The sequence below is a fragment of the Sorex fumeus genome, unplaced genomic scaffold, assembly GCF_029834395.1.
Source record: "Sorex fumeus unplaced genomic scaffold, SorFum_2.1 ptg000265l, whole genome shotgun sequence".
Taxonomy (NCBI): Eukaryota; Metazoa; Chordata; class Mammalia; order Eulipotyphla; family Soricidae; genus Sorex; species Sorex fumeus.
Genome location: NW_026606322.1, coordinates 1952430 through 1973050, shown reverse-complemented (window position 1 = coordinate 1973050; position 20621 = coordinate 1952430). Strand labels below are relative to the sequence as shown.

At 37.2% G+C, this 20621-nt stretch overlaps 1 protein-coding gene across 6 annotated transcripts in view; it reads left to right on the top strand.

Moving 5' to 3' along the window:
• Nucleotides 1-2382: 2382 nt before the first annotated feature.
• STXBP5L (syntaxin binding protein 5L) overlaps nucleotides 2383-20621 on the top strand; it is a 348858-nt gene continuing 330619 nt past the window's right edge. For 3 of the 6 annotated variants that reach the window (XM_056109196.1, XM_056109195.1, XM_056109194.1), the window contains exons 1-2: nucleotides 2433-2520; nucleotides 3619-3815. In XM_056109196.1, coding sequence (XP_055965171.1) covers nucleotides 3627-3815 — 189 coding nt within the window. In that variant the 5' untranslated portion in view covers nucleotides 2433-2520; nucleotides 3619-3626. Of the gene's footprint in view, nucleotides 2521-3618; nucleotides 3816-20621 lie in introns of all 6 variants that reach the window. The other 3 variants (XM_056109191.1, XM_056109190.1, XM_056109192.1) reach the window with 3 other exon arrangements.

The following is a 20621-nucleotide window of genomic DNA, read 5'->3' as shown; positions in this document are numbered from 1 at the left end:
AAAATTGTTCCTAGGAGTTTACAGTTTCAGAATTCTGATCATACTTTATTTTCTTTTAAGACTTCTAATACTTGTTTGGAAACACTATATATTCTGACTTGGATTTTCTTCTGTTTCCCATTTGGTTCCCCATCTGAAGGGATATGTACTCTGCCACTTCTTTCTAATACAGGTAAGCCAACTAATTCTAAGTCCTTATGCAGAATTGTTGTCAATTTGTTTTACATTTTTTTTAGTTTATCCAAATTTTAGAATAAAAACCACAATCCAGTTTGCTATATAATAGAGTTCAAGCAAAGAATGGTTTAAGGCTTTTCCTTGCAAAAAAACTTCCTATAATTTTGTTTAATCATAATATTTTCTCCACTCTCAGTGAAAGCAAACCATTTATTGCTTCAGACTTGCTTTCATGTATTTGAAAATTAAGGTATGTTTGATAGATTTTTCTCCAAAGGGAAGGGTAAAGGCATGTTTAATAGATTTCTCCAAAGGGAAAGGGAGAGTATTTAAATCCATTACATTAGATAATAATGCCTACTTCTCAAGAAGTCAGAACAATCCCTTCCCTATTTTTTATGTCAAAATAAAGAGATGGATAGACAGAGAGAGGGAGAGGGAGAGAGAGAGAGGAGAGAGAGAGGAGAGAGAGAAGAAAGAGAGAGAGAGGAGAGAGAGAGAGTTGAGAAGTAAACTTTAACAGCCATGGGTACCAGTGCCTGGAGGTGAAATTGACCTGAAAGAAAAGAAGGAAAGTGGAAAAGGAGTGAAGACAAGAGTAAAAATTGCTAAGAATCCAGTTTAAAATTTGGAACCTTAGCAGGATCTCATTTACACCAGACATGACATTTGCTTCCACCTCCACCCTTTTTTTTAACCTTTCCAAAAGAGGATGTCATTTCATAAATCTTTTATGAATAACCATTAATAATCCTACTGTCCAATTCTCTTTAAGTGCCTCTTATGTGTGAAACACTGTTGTGAGTGCTAAAAAAGATAGAAGAAATAAACAATTTCATGTCTGCCTTTGGGGGCAATAAGACAACTAGAGGAGGTCCAGAAAAAGATTCTCTGCACTCTGGCATTTCATGGTGGTGGTGGTGATGGTGTGGGATCGGGAGGGAGGAGAGGAGAGAAGGGAAGGCGAGGGAGGAGAAGTGAGAAGAAGAGAGGAGAGGGGAGAGGAGAGAGATGGGGTGAAGAGAAGAGGGAGACAGGAAGAGGAAAGGGAGAAGGAGAGGGAGAGGCAGAGGGAGGGAGAGAGAGAAGGGAGAGAGAGGGAGAGGAGGAGGGGAAGCCGAGAAACAGGGAAAAAGGAGGAAGAGGGAGAGGAGATAGGGAGAGGGAAAGACAGACACACAGAGAGTGAGAGAGAGAGAGAGAGAGAGAGAGAGAGAGAGAGAGAGAGAGAGAGAGAGAGAGAGAGAGAGAGAGAATACCTAAGAATGTTTGGGACTTCCTAATAAATGTTGTCTTGCTCAGATTAACCATCGGCTCCCTGAGCTGTCGTTCGTTTTCCAACGAAGAACTTAAGGCCCCAAATTTCCCCAATCCGGTAGCAATTTATGACTCAGAACCAAATCTTTCCATATAGATGCTATTTAAAAAATCCGTGCACTTCTCAACGTTCTTACTGTGACTCAAAAAGAAGCTGAAGAAATATTTTTTGAGACGGTTCGCTAAGAAAGAGGCATCAGAAAAAGAACTGTTGTGGAGGGGGGGAGGGGGCCATTCTGCTTTTGAAAGGGGCTCAGCGAGCCCTCAGTTGCGAGAGCATCCTAAAGCTCGGGGGGACCCTTCAGCATGACGGAGGGGCAGGGCAGTGGAAGGAGCCCACTCGTGCCGCACCTGGAGGGCGGGAAGAGACCCACCGAGTTGATAAACTGCAGCACCCCCGCGCGGGTCCCGGCGCTGCCCGGAGCTAGCCCTAAGGGGCCCGGGCGGCGACCCGGGACCTCGCGTCCCTCGGCCTCGAGGAACTGAGGCACGCCGGCGCCCCTCAACAGGTGGCGCCAACGACAGCCCCCGCAGCACGGGGCCCAGCACGCTGGCCGCTACCGGTGCCAGTCAGAGGTTCACCTGCCCCTCCAAATTCTCTCCTCCGCGCTCCCGGGCTCCTCCTCCGGCCGACCCTCACGTCTCCGCCGGGCCCCGCGACCTCGAAAGTTGGCCTCGGGCGCCGGGGATTGGCGCGCGGGCGGCTCCTGCTGCGGGCGGCGGGGGCGGGGCGGCGGGCGGCGGGGCGGGGCGTCGGGCGGCGGGGGCGGGGCGTCGGGCGGCGGGGGCGGGGCGTCGGGCGGCGGGGGCGGGGCGTCGGGCGGCGGGGGCGGGGCTTGCCTCCCCCGGCGGGAGGGCGGAGTCTGCGGTGGCGCCTTGACAGCTCCGCCAGCACCGCGGAGAGCGCCGGGCGCCGCGAGCAGCAGGACCGAGCGGCGGGAGCCGGGCGCCACCGGCAGCGTCCTGGGCTGGCAGACGGCGAGCGGCGGCTGAGGAAGGCGCCTGGGTCGGTAGTCGGTCCTCCCGGTGGACGCCGCCGTCCCGCGCGGGCTCCCTCACACCCGCGCGTGTGTGTGTGTGTGTGTGTCTGTCTACATGCGTGTGAGGCGTGTGGCAGCCCGCGCGCGCACGTCTGTGTGAGAGTGCCGGCCGCTCCGGGTGGCCGCGCGACCGCCTGAGGAGGGTGTCCGTGCGTTCGCGCGCCCGCGGGAGAGAGCCGGCTCCCGGGCGCCCGGCCCGGGGGGAACCGGGGAGCGGCGTCTCCGCGCGCCCGGCGAGCCGAGGCGGGCTTCGGGCCGCGGCCGTCGCCGCCGCCGCCTCGCGTCCCCCAGAGTCGCCGCCTGCTCTGCGGGGACGGGGGAACGGCTGGCTAGCGCGGCGGCGGCGGCTGCGGGCTGGCGGGTGGGGGGCGGGGGGCGGGGGGCGGTGCGGGAGGGGGAGAGGCGCGGGGGAGGGGGGGAGGCGGAGGGAGACGCGGCGGCAGCCGGCGTCGCCGCTCGCCCCTCCCGCGCGCTGTTGCTGTGGGTCACCTGCAGGTGCTCTGGGACCCGGGCTTTGGGGAATGGGAGACGGGCGAAGCGCTCGCCTCCCACTCTCGCCTCTTCTTCTGTGGAGAGAGAGAGAGAGAGAGAAAATGTAGCGTTGACGATCACGGGGTAAGGCTCGGAAGGTGGTGGCAGAGTGAATACCTCCCTCTCCACCTTGTTTTTATGTAAATAAAAGCTTTCCTGCTGAATCTCGAGTGGGAAAGCCCGCCCTTGACCGAGAGATAGTCTTGGTCTATGGGACTCCGGTTTGATTGTATAATAATGATGATATAATGCTAATGACGATGATGACACTGCCTTTTATTTTTACCCCAGTGCTGAGAAAGCGTAGCTACAGCTGGGCTCCTTGAAAATTTGATGCCTGAGGAAGACAGAGGAAAATACTGTTGCTTTTTGAGTTCTTTTTTTAATAAAAATTCTGTTTATTGGAATTAAAATTTGACAAAACAAAGTCTGATTCTCTTCAACGCCAGGGCATTAATAAGACAGCGTTTTGATTAATTGTTTGACGGAATACTTTTTACCCTGCTCTAATTCCATGTGTTAAGTCGTCGTTTCCTTTGAATTTTCTCAACAGTTTTTAAAATGAAGAAGTTTAATTTCCGAAAAGTTTTGGATGGCTTAACTGCCTCCTCCCCTGGCAGTGGTAGCAGCAGTGGCGGTAACAGTGGTGGCGGGGCTGGAAGTGGTTCCGTGCATCCAGGAGGGACTGCAGGGGTTCTCAGAGAGGAGATTCAGGAAACCCTTACTTCAGAGTATTTCCAAATTTGCAAGGTAAGTTTGAAATTGGCGTGAAGCCTGTATTTCTCTATTTTATGATGTGAGAAAAGGATAACATCAACAAAACACAACACTCTGGGGAGTGGAAATTGTCGAGATACCGTCATTAGAGTCTGGTGCAGAGAACTCTGGATACATCATTTTGAATTAAGATATTACAGGCGTCATCTTTGGCATCAACTTCACGAACAATGATTGTTTAAGTGGAATACAAAGGGGAACTGAGAGAAAATGAGAGAAAGTCCACTTAATGAACGAAAATTTTCATACTTTAAAAGTAGTAATTTGAAGAAGATCGTCATTATGGCTGATTCTTTCTTGTCAGAGAAACTTTTATTTTTTCATGTTCAGTACAAAATGATTAAAGCTTTTAACAGTTTTCTAGAATTAAGAGGAAAGTAGCTAGATAAACATAATCCTTTAAAAAAATTGGATAACATTGTTTTAAATTCCGAATAAAAATTACTACCAGATTCTATAAACAACCCAACAAATGCCATAGACTTAATTTTTGTAGGAAATTTTAATGCTTATGCGAATTCAAAATTAGCTTGTGTTCATAAGAAATTATACTTATGTTTAGCTTTTAATGAATAAGCAAGAATGAGAAGAGAATCAGCGAGAATAAAAAGAGAATGTACAAAACACACATTATGTTTGTATAGAAAGAGTTACATGTTTTTTGACATAAAGTGATTTTTAAGGCTTATATCTTTTGAAGATGTTGCCTAGGAATATGTTTTTAAACTTTTGTAATAAAAAACCTACTGGGTCATTGGTATATCAATATATATAATTTTATTTGTGTTTGAATATAAAGGGAGATACAGTAATTTTTTAACTATAGAAATTATTAATTTGTTGGTATTATAATAAAGATATTTTTGAAATTACTAAAATCATTTTTCAGCAAAGAATTATGTGCAGTAAGTTTCAATTATTGACTAGTCTCTATTCCAGGGACGGTCATAAATCATTAAACTAGTTATTAAAATATTAACAAACTAGTTTATATAAAATCAAGTTATCAAGTACGGTGATAAAGCAGATTTCATTCTGACTTATACTGTAAAGTTTGTAGATAACAGAATTTTGTATACAAAGTTATTTACGATTTAGTCCTCCATATAAAATGATTGATATTTTTGTCAAGTTAGAGAGGGGTTTAATAGTAGTCAGGACAAAAACGTAAAATCCTGATGGTCAGATTTGAACTCCATGGACGGATTTCTAATTTCAGACATATTGCTCTTTCATTCCAACATTCTGAAAATTGTTCATACTCTGTTTATATTTATGAATATGATGCTAATGCAGAATTTTAGTGGAGGTAAAAGTATTATTTTACAAAAAAAGACTTTTGGAATATAATGGAACTGAATTGCCAAAGATATAGAGCTGGTAGGGAAAGATTTTAAATGTAAAAATTTTAAATGTAAAATGTAAAAAATGAATATGGGTGAATGCAAGAGAAATAAAGAATATGTAGTTATCTTCCAATTTATTCAGACTCTCCTATTTCAGGCATATTCATACAAAGTGGCAGAACTTAAACACACATTACTTTGAAAATATGGCATAGTACCAAGAACACTGGCTCAGGAATCAGAAATTTTGTATTTTATTAAAGCCTTGCTATTTGCCAGCCTTTTAATTATGGAAAAACCATTTATGTGCCTGGGATCCTGATTTTCTTCTGTTATAGTGTACTAATCTTCTCTAACCTATTAGGAAATCAGAGTATACAATTAGAGGTAACATATAAAATAGAAAAGGTGAAAAGTGTATATTTACGTTGTTATTAGACTTTTAAAATCACCTCAGATTTGGTGGAATGACTATAACCAGTTAATAATAATTACATTAGGCAACACTTTTTTAAAAAATCCTGTAATCTAGATAGCTATATAACATGAATGCTAATACATAGAAATCTTACCAAAAGAGGACAGTGCCATGAAATCACTGGATAATAATGTGATTAATTTTTAGAAACTTAGTTATTTTGTTATATGGCTGTATTATAGGTTATCTGGATTGTAATGAGATATGTAAAGCTTGATTTGAGAAATTCGAAAATTAGAACTGTTACCAAAATGAGGACTTCATTTGGACTTTTTGATTAAATGTGCAAAGAACATTCTATTCCAAGTGTTAAGCATTTGGCAGCTTTACTTATACTTTTTCAACATGTCCAAAATTAAAGTATGAATCTTGACTTTACTCTCTTGAAAATCATGCTCCTATATCAAACTGGTCATCAAATACTATTTATTTCTTCAGTGTTTTTGAAATTTATTCTCTTTCTCTATCTCCATTTTTGATCATTCTGTCATTTTCTTGCTTGGTATCTTGAAATCATTCCCTAACTGGTCCTTATACCCCTTTTCAATTCATTTTGTAATAATGGTTATTTCTGAAGTATAATGGTAATGATGTCATTTCTCTGCTAAAAATTCTTTTTCCCTAGAGCGGTACTGCTCTACAAACACGGCTTATTGTGAAATGCCAGTAAATGGCATCTATTAAATTATATAAATATGACTATTTTATTGACATACATTTATTTTATAAATTTTAATACTAAATTGTGCAGTCAATAAACCATGTTTTATGTTTGGTTTTGTTATATAATAGTATCCATAAGCAGTTAGTAGGAAATTTGCAAGCCTTAAGCAAAAACATAAAGCTGTAATTTTAAAAAAATCTATAAACATTTTTTAAAAATTTGAGAGACAGTAGAAGAAATTTTGGTTCAAGGTCAGTAAAAACCAGTTTAATGGATTGTTTCATTGCAATCTCTTTTAAGTGCAGTCCGATTGCATTTGAATGCTCATGTTGTTCAGGTATTGTGAAATATATCTAATGTAATTTATAAATTGATATTTTAAGAAACAGTTTAATGAAGCAGTTGAAAATCACTTAAAATCACTGTTCCATACAATAAACTTCAAATTGCCTAACTTGACCTGTATATAATTCCTTTCACAAAGCATTCCTGTTTACTTCTTTACCCTCATTTCCTTAATTATCAAAGCACACTGCATTTTCTAAAAGCACCATATTGCCTTTCATATTCTACTCTTTTGAATAGACTATTTCTGTCAGCTCTAATATAATTAATTGGATTACTCTCCTGTTATCTTTTACCTCATAGTTAATGTACTACTTTCATAAAACCAGTTCTGACTACTGCCTTCCTCATTTTTCTGCCCCATTGTGTTTGGTTTTTCCTTTTCATTATCGCATAGCACTGGACATTTATATTATTTATATCAGTCTTAAAAATTTATTTAAAAAATTTTTTTATTGTTATCATCTTTATTATTCATCACAATAACTATCATTTCAACAAATACCTATTAAATTCTCATTAAGGGTAGTTATTATAAAACAATATATCTACCCAAAGACTAGATTAAAAATTTACTTTTAACTGAAAACCTTTATGTGCACTTTAATTTCCAAATTGCACGAGAAGTGAAATCTTTGCAAGTAAAACTTGGGATATTATTATTAAATTTTATTTACATAAAATTTTATTTATTTAACATTTATTTACATAACCATAACATTTCAAAAGTATAGATAGCTTAATGAACCTCTGTATGCATGTATAAGTTTCACTGCACACACCACTAAAGTTGTAGTGCATCACATTATCAAAATGATCCCCGCCGTAGTTTCTTCTCACCCTCACATTTCCTACCTGTCTGGTAAGTACCATATTTTTCTCTTTTTATTTTTGGCAATGAGGCTCCCAAGCAGTTCTCAGGAAGCCTTATGGCCGCTCCTACTGGGTCAGATGGCTCAGTGTAAGAGAATGAGGATGTGGTGGAGCTTATCGGGCCCAATAATGCTGGTGTCCACTAAGGCTAGCTTGGGGTATTTGGTGGGGGACATGTGGTAACAGGTAATTAACTCAGGCCCTGCATGGTGACAATGTTTCCTTGAGCCCCAAGCTATTTCCCTGGACCTTTGATCTTTTATGAAAGTTCTTGGTGAACTTCTTTTCCATAAGCCATCCTAAATAATGTTTAGTTTTAGAATTAGATGTCTGATGACTTAAAACAATGTCAAGATTTCCTAGATGTATTTATCACTTAAAAGGATTTGACACACATGCATGAGTATGTGTGTCCACATAATCTAGATAAATATATACATATATATTTGCTGTATATACAGTATAGATTATATACTTTATTGTATACATATGCGAACATACATCATTCATGCCTGTGGTTAACTGGTACATCCTATTTATGGTAGGAATAAGAGACTATGGATATTTTATCTAGAGAGTTTATTTGTTTCCTGAATATTATGAACTGGGATTTGGCATATCAAATATGCCATGGGGAGCTTTCCAGACTCTGCCGAGTGGGCAGGATACACTTGGTAGCCTGTTGGGTTCTCCAAGAGTGAGAACTAGACAATAAGAGGTGGCACTTGCTAAAATTTCAGGGCTAGGACGAATGGAGACATTACTGGTGCCTGTTCGAGGAAATCGATAAACAACAGGATGACAGTGATACCGTGATATTATGAACTATTACTATCATTTTGTGTTTTACAAAGAAAATGGAAAGGCATTGTTAATCAAGTTTAATAAATTAAAATTAGAGAACTTTGTCAGGTATCCTATTAACCTTCATAACAGTTTTATAAGTAATATCCTTAGGTTTCTAAATTGGCAAAAGACAAAACTAAGTTTAATAAGCTGCTCATTGATTCTCAAATAATTTTTCTTATTTTATCTCTCTTCTTAGAAGAGACAAAATTATAAATTTCTCAAGAAGTATACTTTGAGTAGATAAGGAATATTTTGTCAGAACACACCCCAAGTTCTGCTCAAGACTTTTTAATTCAACCACATTATTCTATTTCCTGACTTCATACTTTTTAACCTGTTTTCTTGCTTTCACTCAGTCCATGATAGTCTCATCTTACAATACAAAGATGAACGCTTTTAATGTTAAATCATATTTCATCATTGCTCAAAACCTGTAATATTTTATCTCCCTTAAGACAAAATTGTATGTTCTGTTATATTCTGTATAGCTCTAAACAATCTGCACCTGCATAAGATACTATTGTAGCCTTTTTACCCTAATCTACAGCAACATTGACTGTCTTACTTTGTTTTAGGAAGCCTCAAATCTTTTTCATTTGCTGTTTTTTCATCCTGGAGTATCTCCTCCTCTTGCCCAAGTAATCTTATTACTTGCTTTCTTTGTTGAACTCTTAATTTCTCAGATTTTCATTGACCACAGCTCACCCACTTTTCTCTACCCTTTTCCTGATCTCTTCTTTTTGATGAACACTTATAACTACATGTATTACCTATTCGTCGATTGCCTCGAGCAGTCCCCAGTAACGTCTCTTTCATCCTAGCCCTGAGATTATATTCAAGGCTATTTAGGAGAATGAGACCCATCATTGTTACTGGTATTTGGCATATTTGGTACGCCACGGGGCGTTTGCCAGACTCTGCCCTGTGGGCAGGCTACATTCGATAGGCTATCGAATGTATTACCTATTAATTTATTAAATTATACACTTAAAGTTATTTTCTTATCTTTTGTTCCTATTATAAAGTGCTTGAGGGCAGGACTTTGTTTTGTTTACAACTGTCTTACTATGTAAGAAACTAGAGCATGCCATGAAGAAGACAAATACTTGTTAAACGAATGAATAACTGAGATCAAGGGAGTTTGTGGGATGAATTGTTGAGAGAAAATCAGGTATTTTTAACAGTATTTTAGAAATGAGGTTTTTTTTGTGGGGTCACACCCAGCGATGCACAGGGATTACTCCTGGTTCATGCACTCAGGAATTACTCCTGGCGGTGCTAGGGGGACCATATGGGATGCTGGAAATTGAACCCCGGTTGGGCCGCGTGCAAGGCAAATGCCCTACCCAGAAATCTATCACTCCAGCCCCAGAAATGAGTTTTATTAAATAAAATCTGTATCACAAAGAGAACAGAAAATTTTATGGTGAAAGAATGATACCTCTTTTGGAACATGGCATGTAGTTTTCTAAAAATATGAAAAGTTATTTAATTAAATTTTAGCTTTTATTGAGAAAAATATTAGGAAAATTCTTGTTTCCAAGTTATAACTTTAGGTGAACATAAGTATTAGACTGGCAGTGAAAAACATATGGGATGGTCTAGAACCAATTAACAAACTAGACAAAAATAAATATATCGCCAGAACCAGATGATATAATCCCTGAAATTTTAAATAAACTTATAAAGTATCCAGTTCTTCATCAACATCTATAAGCTATCTTTAGAAAAGGTCATAGTGTCAAGCCAACATATACATAAGTGGTATAATTTCTGAAGAAAAATGAATGTGTATTCATGGTCTGTTTAGCAGATATAGGATATTCTTAAATATATAGGTATAAAACCCAAAACATAAGTGTGGGCTGTGGAGAGTAGATTCCTCAAAGCTTTAGGGGATTAAGTGCCCTGATGCCTTTAATAGGGTTGGAGCTATAGCACAGCTGTAGCCTTGCGCACAGCCAGCCTGGCACAGCCGGGTTGGATTCCTCCGCCCCTCTTGGAGAGCTCGCAAAGCCTGGCTAGCTACCCGTGGTGTATTCCATATGCCGAACACAGTAACAACAAGTCTCAAAATGGAGACGTACTGGGCCCGCTTGAGCAAAATCGATGAACAACGGGAGGACAGTGTTTGTTTTGTTTGACGCCTTTAATATGAAAACTAACCTTTCAATTTGTGTAATAAACTATTTTTTTCTTATAAAGGTATATTATACTAGGGAGCCATTATTTTTCACATTATGGCTAAAATATATTTATAAGGACTGGCAGAAAGCCTATAATTAAGTCATTTTGGGGGAGGGAGGAGTTTGGGTCATTCCTGATGATGCTTAGGGCTTACTTCTGGCTCTGTGCTCAGGGATCACTACTGTCAGGAATTGGTGGAGCGGGGGCCAGGGTACAGGGTTCCTGGGATAGAATACATGGCAACTGGGTATAAGACAAGTGTCCTAATCACTATATAATCTCTCCAGTTCCTGTGATTAAATTTTTAAAGGAAAAAAATTGAAAACATATTTAAAGAATTTAATGAATATGTTTAAAGAGAATAGAAGATCTTTACATATTGTGTAATTGGTACACAGTGGAAATATTCAGGAATGGAGCAATAGGCACTTGCCTTGCAAGTGACCAACCTGTGTTTGATATCCGGCACCACATCTGGTCCCTCAAGCCTACCAAGAGTGATCCTGAGCACCACTGGGTATGGATCTCCTAGCCTTAAAAAAAAAAAAGAAAAAAAAGAATATTCATTGTCTCTGAAGAAGGCATTTTGAAGATATTATTCAAGATAGCTTTATTCAACAATAGAAATGATTAGGACATAAACTAATCTCAGCCAAATTGCTACATAAAGAATAACTGCTTTTTGATTGGTTTAACAGCCAAAACACCTGTGGTATTTTCTGTAAAATATTAAAAAGAAGACTATGATTTTAGATCTATTGGCAGGTGTAAATTTTCAGTGATATTGGTAGTGTACAGAATGAATTCTAGTCTTATGAGATATAATTATATTTAATTTATATAACAAATTCAAATTAGAAAATATCTCGACATTTTAATTTTAGTTGAATCTTATGGTTGGATTATTATATTGCCATTAAATACTTCTTAAATTTATAATAGCAAAAATATTGCAATATATTTATTTACATTATACATAAAACTCATAGTTGTATAATGATGGTTTATACATGGATTTAATATCTGGATTTAACAGGTAAAGATTGGTAGCTACAGAAGACTTAACATTTATTCTGTTTCTTTTAACAGCTATACATTTCAATATGATAGAAATACTTTTCCTAATGAATAACACATTAGATGATCAAGAAAAAATTTACTCGAATTTTTAGTGTTTAGTTTTATTTGTTCATTATAAATTGACCAAAATCCTATCTATAAGTCTGCAAACCAAAATAGTTAATGGTATAGGGGCTGGAGCAAAAGCACAGCGGGTAGGGCATTTGCCTTGCACGTAGCCAACCTGGGTTCAATTCCCAGCATGCCATATGGTCCCCTGAGCACTGCCAGGGCTAATCCCTGAGTGCAGAGCCAGGTGTAACCTCTGTGCATCGCTAGATGTGACTCAAAAAGCCAAAAAAAAAAAAGAGTTAATGGTATGGTAAATTAAGAAATTTGAAATTCTATTAAATCTGAAATCTGGGAAAAATCTGTTTTTTTTTTTTAAATATGTGAGTAGACAAAAAATGTAAAACTAGCAAAGGAGACCTAAGAAATCTAATCAATTAATTTGATTTAAGAAAAAGGTAGGACTAGAGGCAGATAATCTGAAATCTGACACTTTCTTTAGAAAGAAGATTATGAAAGAAGGAAATTCAAAAGTATCTCAGTATTGAGGAAAGGTCAAGAATGGTGAAAATGAAATAGGTTAAAAACAAATAGGTAAACCAACTTCTGAATTAGATCCAGAAGAATTTGATTAAGGTAAAATATTTTCAGTAGAATGATAGATAAAATTAATTACATATGAAGATAGAGTTTGTCATATATAGTATATTATGTATAAACATGATAATTAGATTTAATTATTAAAATTTTCTTTAAGAGTAGATAATTTAATGAATTGAGTTTTTTCAGAAAAGTGATAGGAAAAATAGCAGTGATGTGGGTTCTGATTAAATTTTTTATATATATATAATATAAATATTCTGATTAAATTATTTTATATATAGTTAAACCACAAAAGAGAAAAACTAAGACCATCAAATAGGGAAGAGAAGGGTGGAGAATAGAGGTAAGATTTTGCTTAAAAGCAGTAAGTGTATCTGATGTGGAATTTGTGTTTTCTTTCTGAGAATGCATATTTTATTTTAATTCTCAGTAAACTGTACTTTATTCCCTTTCAGGTAAATAAAAATATTGGTTCATTAGGAGAGTATCCTAGCCAATAGTATTGAATCATTGAAGATAGGGCAATGAATTTTTTAGAAATGAGTTTGCAAGGTCAGTACACATTGTATGAATCACTTCTATTTTAATGTGATCAATAACTATACTTAAAATATATATATATATAATTGTTAAAGTCAAAGTTTTTTTAATCCAAAAATCTTACTATGTGTACTTTAATTTACTTTTTTGGGGTAATTTTAGTGAAACTTTATGTTTTAGATGTCTTACTCAGTTCTTTGAGGGTCTGGACAGATACTACAGTGGGTAGGGTACTTGCAGCTAACCTGTGTTCAATCCCTGACACTCCATATTGACCCCTGATATCCACCAGGAGTAATTCATGAGCAATGAGCACTTTAGGGTGTGGCCAAGTTTTTTTTTGGAACCCTTGTTCTTTCTCTCCTCTTTTATTTTTTTAATTTTTATTAGTGAGACACCATGAGGTACAGTTGTAGACTTAGAAATTTTGTGCTTGAGTTTCAATTATACAATGATCAAATACCCATCCCTCCACCAGTGGCCATTTCCCACCACCACGGATCCCAGTATCCCTCCCACCCCCCTCCCATCTTTCTCTCCTCTTTACCTTGTATTTCTACTGGTTTTCAATCATTTTTAAATGTTTTTGCTATCTTTATAACATATTTGTCATCTTACTTTTGCCTTTTGCTTACCTTAATTTATATTTATGTTCTTTTGGCTAAAATTTGTTTCACTGTAGACTGGAAGAAACTCGAAAATGTTTAAAACTTTTCCCTTTTTGCCACAGAATCACCTAACAAATATAATTAGGGCTATTGGCATACCAAATAATTCTTTAAGTTACAGTTTTTCCTTTCTTTATCAATTTCTTATTGAAAGGATTTAAAAGTGTTTAATTTTTTTCTCCTCAGTGTAATCCTGGATCACTTTAATTAGGTTTTGTTACCCAATAAACAATTTCTTACATGTGGGCGTATACATTTGCCATAAAGAATTTTATGTAATGTAAATGTTTTCTTTAATGACTTTATATTTTATTGTGAGGAGAAATGTATTTTCAAAGGTTGGAATAAGGAGATGAGGATAGGATTCAGTGATTCTTCACTTTTTCTACAGTTTGTATACTTCTTTGTCATCTAGAAACTTGTGAAATCTGCTGGAACTTGTGTATGGGATGCTAATATTCTACCATCTTTCTGCTTATTTTTGTGTCAATATCAATCTGACTTAATTTTCAGACTCAATACCAGCTAAATAATAGTATATTGGATTTGAGAAGGTTTTTGAAAAGAAAAGCATTTCTTGTGCCCATCAGTCAGACTGCCTACCCTGAGGCAACCCATCTAGGTTTTTCAATCATAGTAGCAAATTGTTTGCCGGAGGGAATTTTGAGAAATCTTTGTAAAATGGTGTTAGGAAAGAATTATTGGAGGATGTGGGGTCGAGTTAGGTAGTTTTAGGGGATTTAGACAAACATGAATTGAGTATTGTTACAAAATGGGCTATAATTTTATCTCGGTATCTTAAAGGGTTTGTTTATTTTTTGGACCACTCCAAGCATTGCTCAGGTATGGCTCCTGGTGGTGGTGCTGAGGGACCCAGGAATTTAAAATGTGGTTAGCCACACATAAGGCAACCACCTTAACCCCAGTACTGTCTCTCTGGCCCCTATTCTAATAATATTTATCTAGAATGCAAGAAGAATGCCTTGGGACTAAAGTTATAATTACAAAGAGTTAACAGTTGGATGTTAGTTGGATGAGAAGGATGTTTGTTCACTAGGGTAGTTAGCACAATGTTCTTATATTTACCAGTATTCAAACTGCATTTTATAGTTACTTTGTTTCTTTTATGTTTTTCTTGCTGTATCAACACGTAATGGACTAGATTTATTTGATGTTGATTATTGGTAAAATTGTTCTTAGGCAAAAGAACATCATGGCCTAAGTAGAGCCAGGCAAGCTCTAACTTAGTTTTTTGAAGCTATTTCCCCCCTTTTAGTAATTTATTATTTGAAATTACTTTAAATTATTTTAAATTATTTTTAAAATTGCTAAGTATGTATAATAATTCTTGTGCTTTTACTATACTCTTTCTCCACTTATTCCTACTTTCTTTTCCTCTTTCATTCATTCATTCATCATCCTGTTATTCGTCGATTGCCTCGAGCAGGCCCCAGTAACGTCTCCTTCATCCTAGCCCTGAGATTATATTCAAGGCTCTTTAGGAGAATGAGACCCATCATTGTTACTGGTATTTGGCATATTGGGTACGCCAAGGGGAGTTTGCCAGACTCTGCCTTGTGGGCAGGCTACATTCGGTAACCTGCTAGTTTGTCCAAAGTAGGAATGAGATAATAAGATGTCATAATAAGATGTCCGGGAGCTGGGTTTTATAGTCTCTGAGTCTTGGCCGCTGATGGGATTACACGGCGCCAGGGGGCCAGTTGGTGGGTGTGACCCCTGCCTACTGGAATTTGGAGGATCTGGTGGAGGATGCTCGGCCCAAATCCGAGTAGGCTTGGATATCCAGTATATTTTTGTTTATTACTAATCTGGAAAAAACTAATTTTCATATATTTATTTTGTACATATTTAGTAGTAGGCTGGAGCGAAAGCACAGCAGGTAGGGAATTTGCCTTGCACGTGGCCGACCTGGGTTCGATTCCTCCATCCCTCTCAGAGAGTGTGGCAAGCTACCGAGAGTATCAGCCCGCATGGCAGAGCCTGTCAAGCTCCCCATGGCATATTCGATATGCCCAAAACAGTAACAACAAGTCTCACAATGAAGATGTTACTGGTGCCCACTCGAGCAAATTGATGAACAATGGGAGGACAGAGCTATAGTGCTACAGTGCTATGTTTGTAGTATTCCTGAAGTCATGTTGAGATAATGGGTCTCTGAATCTATTGGATAAAAATATTTAAGAGATTGTGTAAATTTGTGTTTTGGGGGCAAACTCTACTTAATAGGTTAGTGTTTAAAAAAACCCTGGCATTAATATTTAAATAGTGTACTTGGAATTTGCATTTGTATTTATAAACTGAATAGATGTGTAATATTTTGTATGTATATTATGTGTAGTGAGTTGTATAAGTATATATGTGTAGTCTGTGTCAGGTTTGTAATATTTGAGTTTAGTCTTCAATTTTTTCTATCTCAGTATAGATATCTAGTTCCTAAAATGTTTGAAAAATACACTTTCACTGTCATCAACTTTTTAAAAAAATCTTTATTTAAACACCGTAGTTTAAAATTTTGTTCATAATACAGTTGTTTCAATTGTTCAATGTTCCAGCACCAATCCCAACATCGTTGTGACCTTCTTACCAGCATAGTCCCCAGTATTTCACCCACTCCCCAGGATTGCCCCCTTGGCAGGTACAAAGTAATTTATTTTACAGTTTTTGTTGAAAAAATGATAAGTGGAGTTATCAGAAATTAGTTCAGTAAAAGAAACTTTGTGAAAACTGTTATATCTCACAATGGTACAATTAAAGTCATTGTCTGAGGACTTATCAAACTGTCTGTTGCTAGTTGAGCCTTTTGTTTTATTGTTTTTACTTATTGAGCTTAGTATTCGATATGCAACACAGTAACAATGAGTCTCAAAAAATGGAGACGTTACTGGGCCCGCTTGAGCAAATTGATGAACATTGGGAGGACAGTGTTTGTTTGTTTGTTTGTTTGGACTCCTTTCCCAACTAATTTGTTGTGTTCCTCATGGGGTGTCAATATTATAGAATATGGAGGTATCTCTGCAGCTTATGTGACTGCATTCTACAGGAGCTCTAGGACCTATGAAACTGGGACAGTTCTCAGCTCATTCCCCTCCTGAGGAGACACCACAGTTTTTAGCTCAAAAACTGGTGTATAGTGAGTGTCATAGGTTTGGCTTAGGTCTCTTCCTAGGTTAGTCATGAGGCTGTGAAACTGGGCTGTTCACATGGCAGAAGCTGTTGGGTATGGATGTGGCTTCTGGGGCTTCTGGCACTAACAGAGGTTGATGGGAGGTTGCATTCCCCCACCAATAGAAGGCCTCAGAAATTTCAGTCCACAGATTAGTGTACCTGAGAGTTCTGTTGGCTTGGTATTCCAAGTTAAGTCATGAAGCAGTGAAGCTGGCCTCATCTTATGGTGGCGGCTGTGGGGTATGGGTATTGACTGCCTGTACTTTAGTAGGGTGGGTTTTGATCCCTTCTTATGGGGCCCCAGAGTTTTCAGCTCAAAGATTACTCCTTGAAGGCTTGGGTGGCCACATGTGGTCCTAGAAATCAGACCCTGGTTGGCCATGTGAATGGAAAACGGCCTATTATCGCTCCAGTCTCTGTTCATCTTTTTTTTTAAAACAGAGCTGCATGTATTTTTGTAATAAAAACTTCATTGTAAACATGGCTATATTTTTCAGTATACCATTATAAATATGAAATTATACATTAATTCCTATTTCTGATTTCTTTGGTTTTAAATATGGTTTTTTGATCAAATCTGCATTTCTGTTGTTCAGGGACTTCAAAAATTCTCATAATGTTTATCTTTAACTCATTAAATAGTTCTCTGGTATGCTATTGATTTTTTTCAGACTACTTTATAATTTCTATTATTTTCTAGTGATTTCCTCCATCTCATTTTGGGCAGCCACTGATCTTTTGCTCAGTTGTTCTTCAGAGCTCCTGTTGAGGTTTTTTTTTTTTTTAACCACCTACATTGCTTTTTATTTCTGCTTATAATTTTCTCATATCAGCAGTCATTCTTTCTTCTGTACTGCTAGGTTTGCTGACTACCTGGGCTACTGTTTCTTTGATCTTATTAAGCATTCTCACAATGATGTCACTAAAGTCATTGTCTAAGTGTTTACTGAATTTGTTGCTATTTGAGCCCCCATTTTCTTATTTTCTTATTTTTGCTCATTGAGCTTGGTGGACTTTTACATATCTTCCCCGTTGGAATGGTGTGTCAGCACACAGAGTTCAGGAGTTTTGGAGCTAGGCCCCATGCTATGATGGAGTTCAAGTGTGGGTATTCTCCCTTATTTCTTAATACTACCCATGGGTGAGATTGCCCAGAATTCATCTTATGTAAAATGAAATTTGGGGCATTTAATTTTTTTCTTTCAAATTCATTTTAAGATGTGAACTTCAGGTTACTTTTATCACTTATACCTAAACCAATACAAGCCTTTTATTGACATTTTCCTGAGCTTTCCTGACATAGTATTACATTTCCTGAGCTTTCCTGACATAGTATTACATTGTTACGAGCAAGTTTCAATTCAAAAGTCTTGAGTTTTGCATTTATTTTATAGCAAGTTTATTTATAAATAAAATAAATAAGGTTTAAAATTTAAATAACTTAAAATTATCTTTTTATAATTTTCTGTGCTCATCATTTTTTATAATAAGACTTATCCATGCAGCAACTTACAAATAGGGTTGTGTACTACTTTTTGAGTTCTTTGTACTTAAGGATATTTTTATATAATGCTAATATGGGGTTGGAGCGATAGTACAGTGGGTAGGGCATTTGCCTTGCATGCAGCTGACTCAGGTTCGATTCCTCTGTCCCTCTTGGAAAGCCCGGCAAGCTACCGAGAGTATCCCACCCGCATGGCAGAGCCTGGCAAGCTCCCCATGACATATTCGATATGCCAAAAATAGTAACAAGAAGTCTCACAATGGAAATGTTACCGGTGCCAGTTAGAGTAAATCTATGAACAATGGGAGGGCAGTGATAGTGACAATATGTGGATTTAAAATAATATTATTAAAATTTTTTAATTGTGGCCAAGAGATAGTATAGTTGATAGGGTGCTTGCCTTGCACATCCAGATTTGTTCCCTGGCACTACATTGGTCCCCTGAGCCATGCCAGGAATGATCCCTGAGCACAGAGGGAGAAGTAAGTTCTGAACAAGGCACAAATGCCAAAGAAATTAATTAAAATTCATCATTATAAATTTATCATTTAATATCCCATATTGTTTTGTCTTATTTTCAAATGAAGTAATAAAACGTCAAAAACAGATTGAGGCATTATTTGAAAAAGAACTAAATTATCTTTTGAATTGACCAATAATAAAGAAAATCTATTGCAATGTGTATTTACAATTTAGATATTTTACATTTTAGATAGATGCTTTTGTCAAAATGACAAAAGATAGACAAAGTCTTGTAGAAAGTTTATGAACATTTTTCAAATTTTGAGGTGAATTTTCAAGCTTGATTTATATTGGTATTTATATACTCTAATCATTTATTATCCTAAGAACTATTTTTCAAAAGAATGTTCATTGGTAAATGTTGTAATTAATATATAATATAGTAATATATTGATTATGTAAATGCATGATTTGAATTCAGGGCTCTTACTTGACTAAACTGGGAATAGAAACTGAAGATTCCTGTATCTTGGAGAAACCTTTGAATTCCTTGGAAATAATTTGAAATTATCACAATTTTAGACTTGGAAATTAATTTTGAAATAATAAAATAAATAGTATTCTTTTTCAATTGCAGAAATCAAGCTCAAAGTCATTATGATTATTTGTTAGATAATGTTAACTTATATTTTGGCCAGAATTTTGCAGAGAAATTAACCTGTTCTCTGTTCTTGAACTAGAGATATAAGCAGACTTTCTTTTATTAAACGCCTTTTAATGTTTAATTTAGTATAACAGATCTATTCTCATATTCCATCAATTTCCTTTTGTAAATGTTAATCTTTTGAATGCCAGTTCTAATTTAAATAATGCTTTCATATGTCTCTTTGCCTTTAACAAACTGTTCAATGAAGCTATATACTTATCATGCCATTTTTGTGTTCAGCAACTTTGTTTTGGAATGAATTTTTAGTTTTTTAAAATACTTTGACATGTTTTTAAAAATTCTGTTGACAAGTTAAATAATTCCTTTTAAATTTAAAATTATAACAGCACTTCCCTCATCACTTTGTTAAAGTGTTTAATAGATGTCATTTGTCATTGTCCAGAGTAGAAGATAGCAGATTTCACAGGAAATTTTTTTTTGTTTGAAGAAGAAAACTAGTTTTTTTTTGACAGTTTGTATAAAGTATGTTGTTTGTTTGAGGATAATTTCTGGAAATGACATTTGAAATGTCCTCTAAGATGTTTAAAATTGAGTGAAAAGAATTTAGCTTTAAGCAGAGAGTTATATTATTACTAGGATACTGTGACTAAGTTTTACAGTTTCCCCTTTTCTGCTTTTTGCCTAATTTTCATAGCGAATCCACAACTGATAGTTACTTTGAAAACACCTTAATCAAATAGAGGAAGCTTAGTTATGTAGGAGCCTATTACTGGTTTCCTATAATAGGAATTCTTAAAAAAAAATTAGACAGCTTCCTCTTTTTCTTCTCTTATATAACTAATTAAAGAATTTTAAGACCTAAGAATTAAATTTCAGCCACTATTTTGAGAATGAACTGTACTTTTTGTGAACTGGAAATACTAAGACTTTATAGACAAACTCGGTCACACAACAAGGACTTTGGTGAGGAAATGTGAAACCTAAAGTTTCATTACGTGAAGTGTGGATGTTTTTTGATTCATGATCACTTAATCACTTCACTTAATCCCCGTTATTCATCGATTTATTCGAGCGGGTGCCAGTAACGTCTCCATTCATCCCGGTTGCGTGCTAGCGTAGCCCAATGGTATCTGTTCGTTTTAGGAACATGTAGAGCCTCAAACCGATCATTTAGGGTCTTGACGAAGAAGTCTGACCATCTTATAGGTGGGCATCCACGTGATCTTTTGATGTCTCGTGGAATCCAATCAGTAATGGCTCTAGTCCAGCGGTTGTCTGT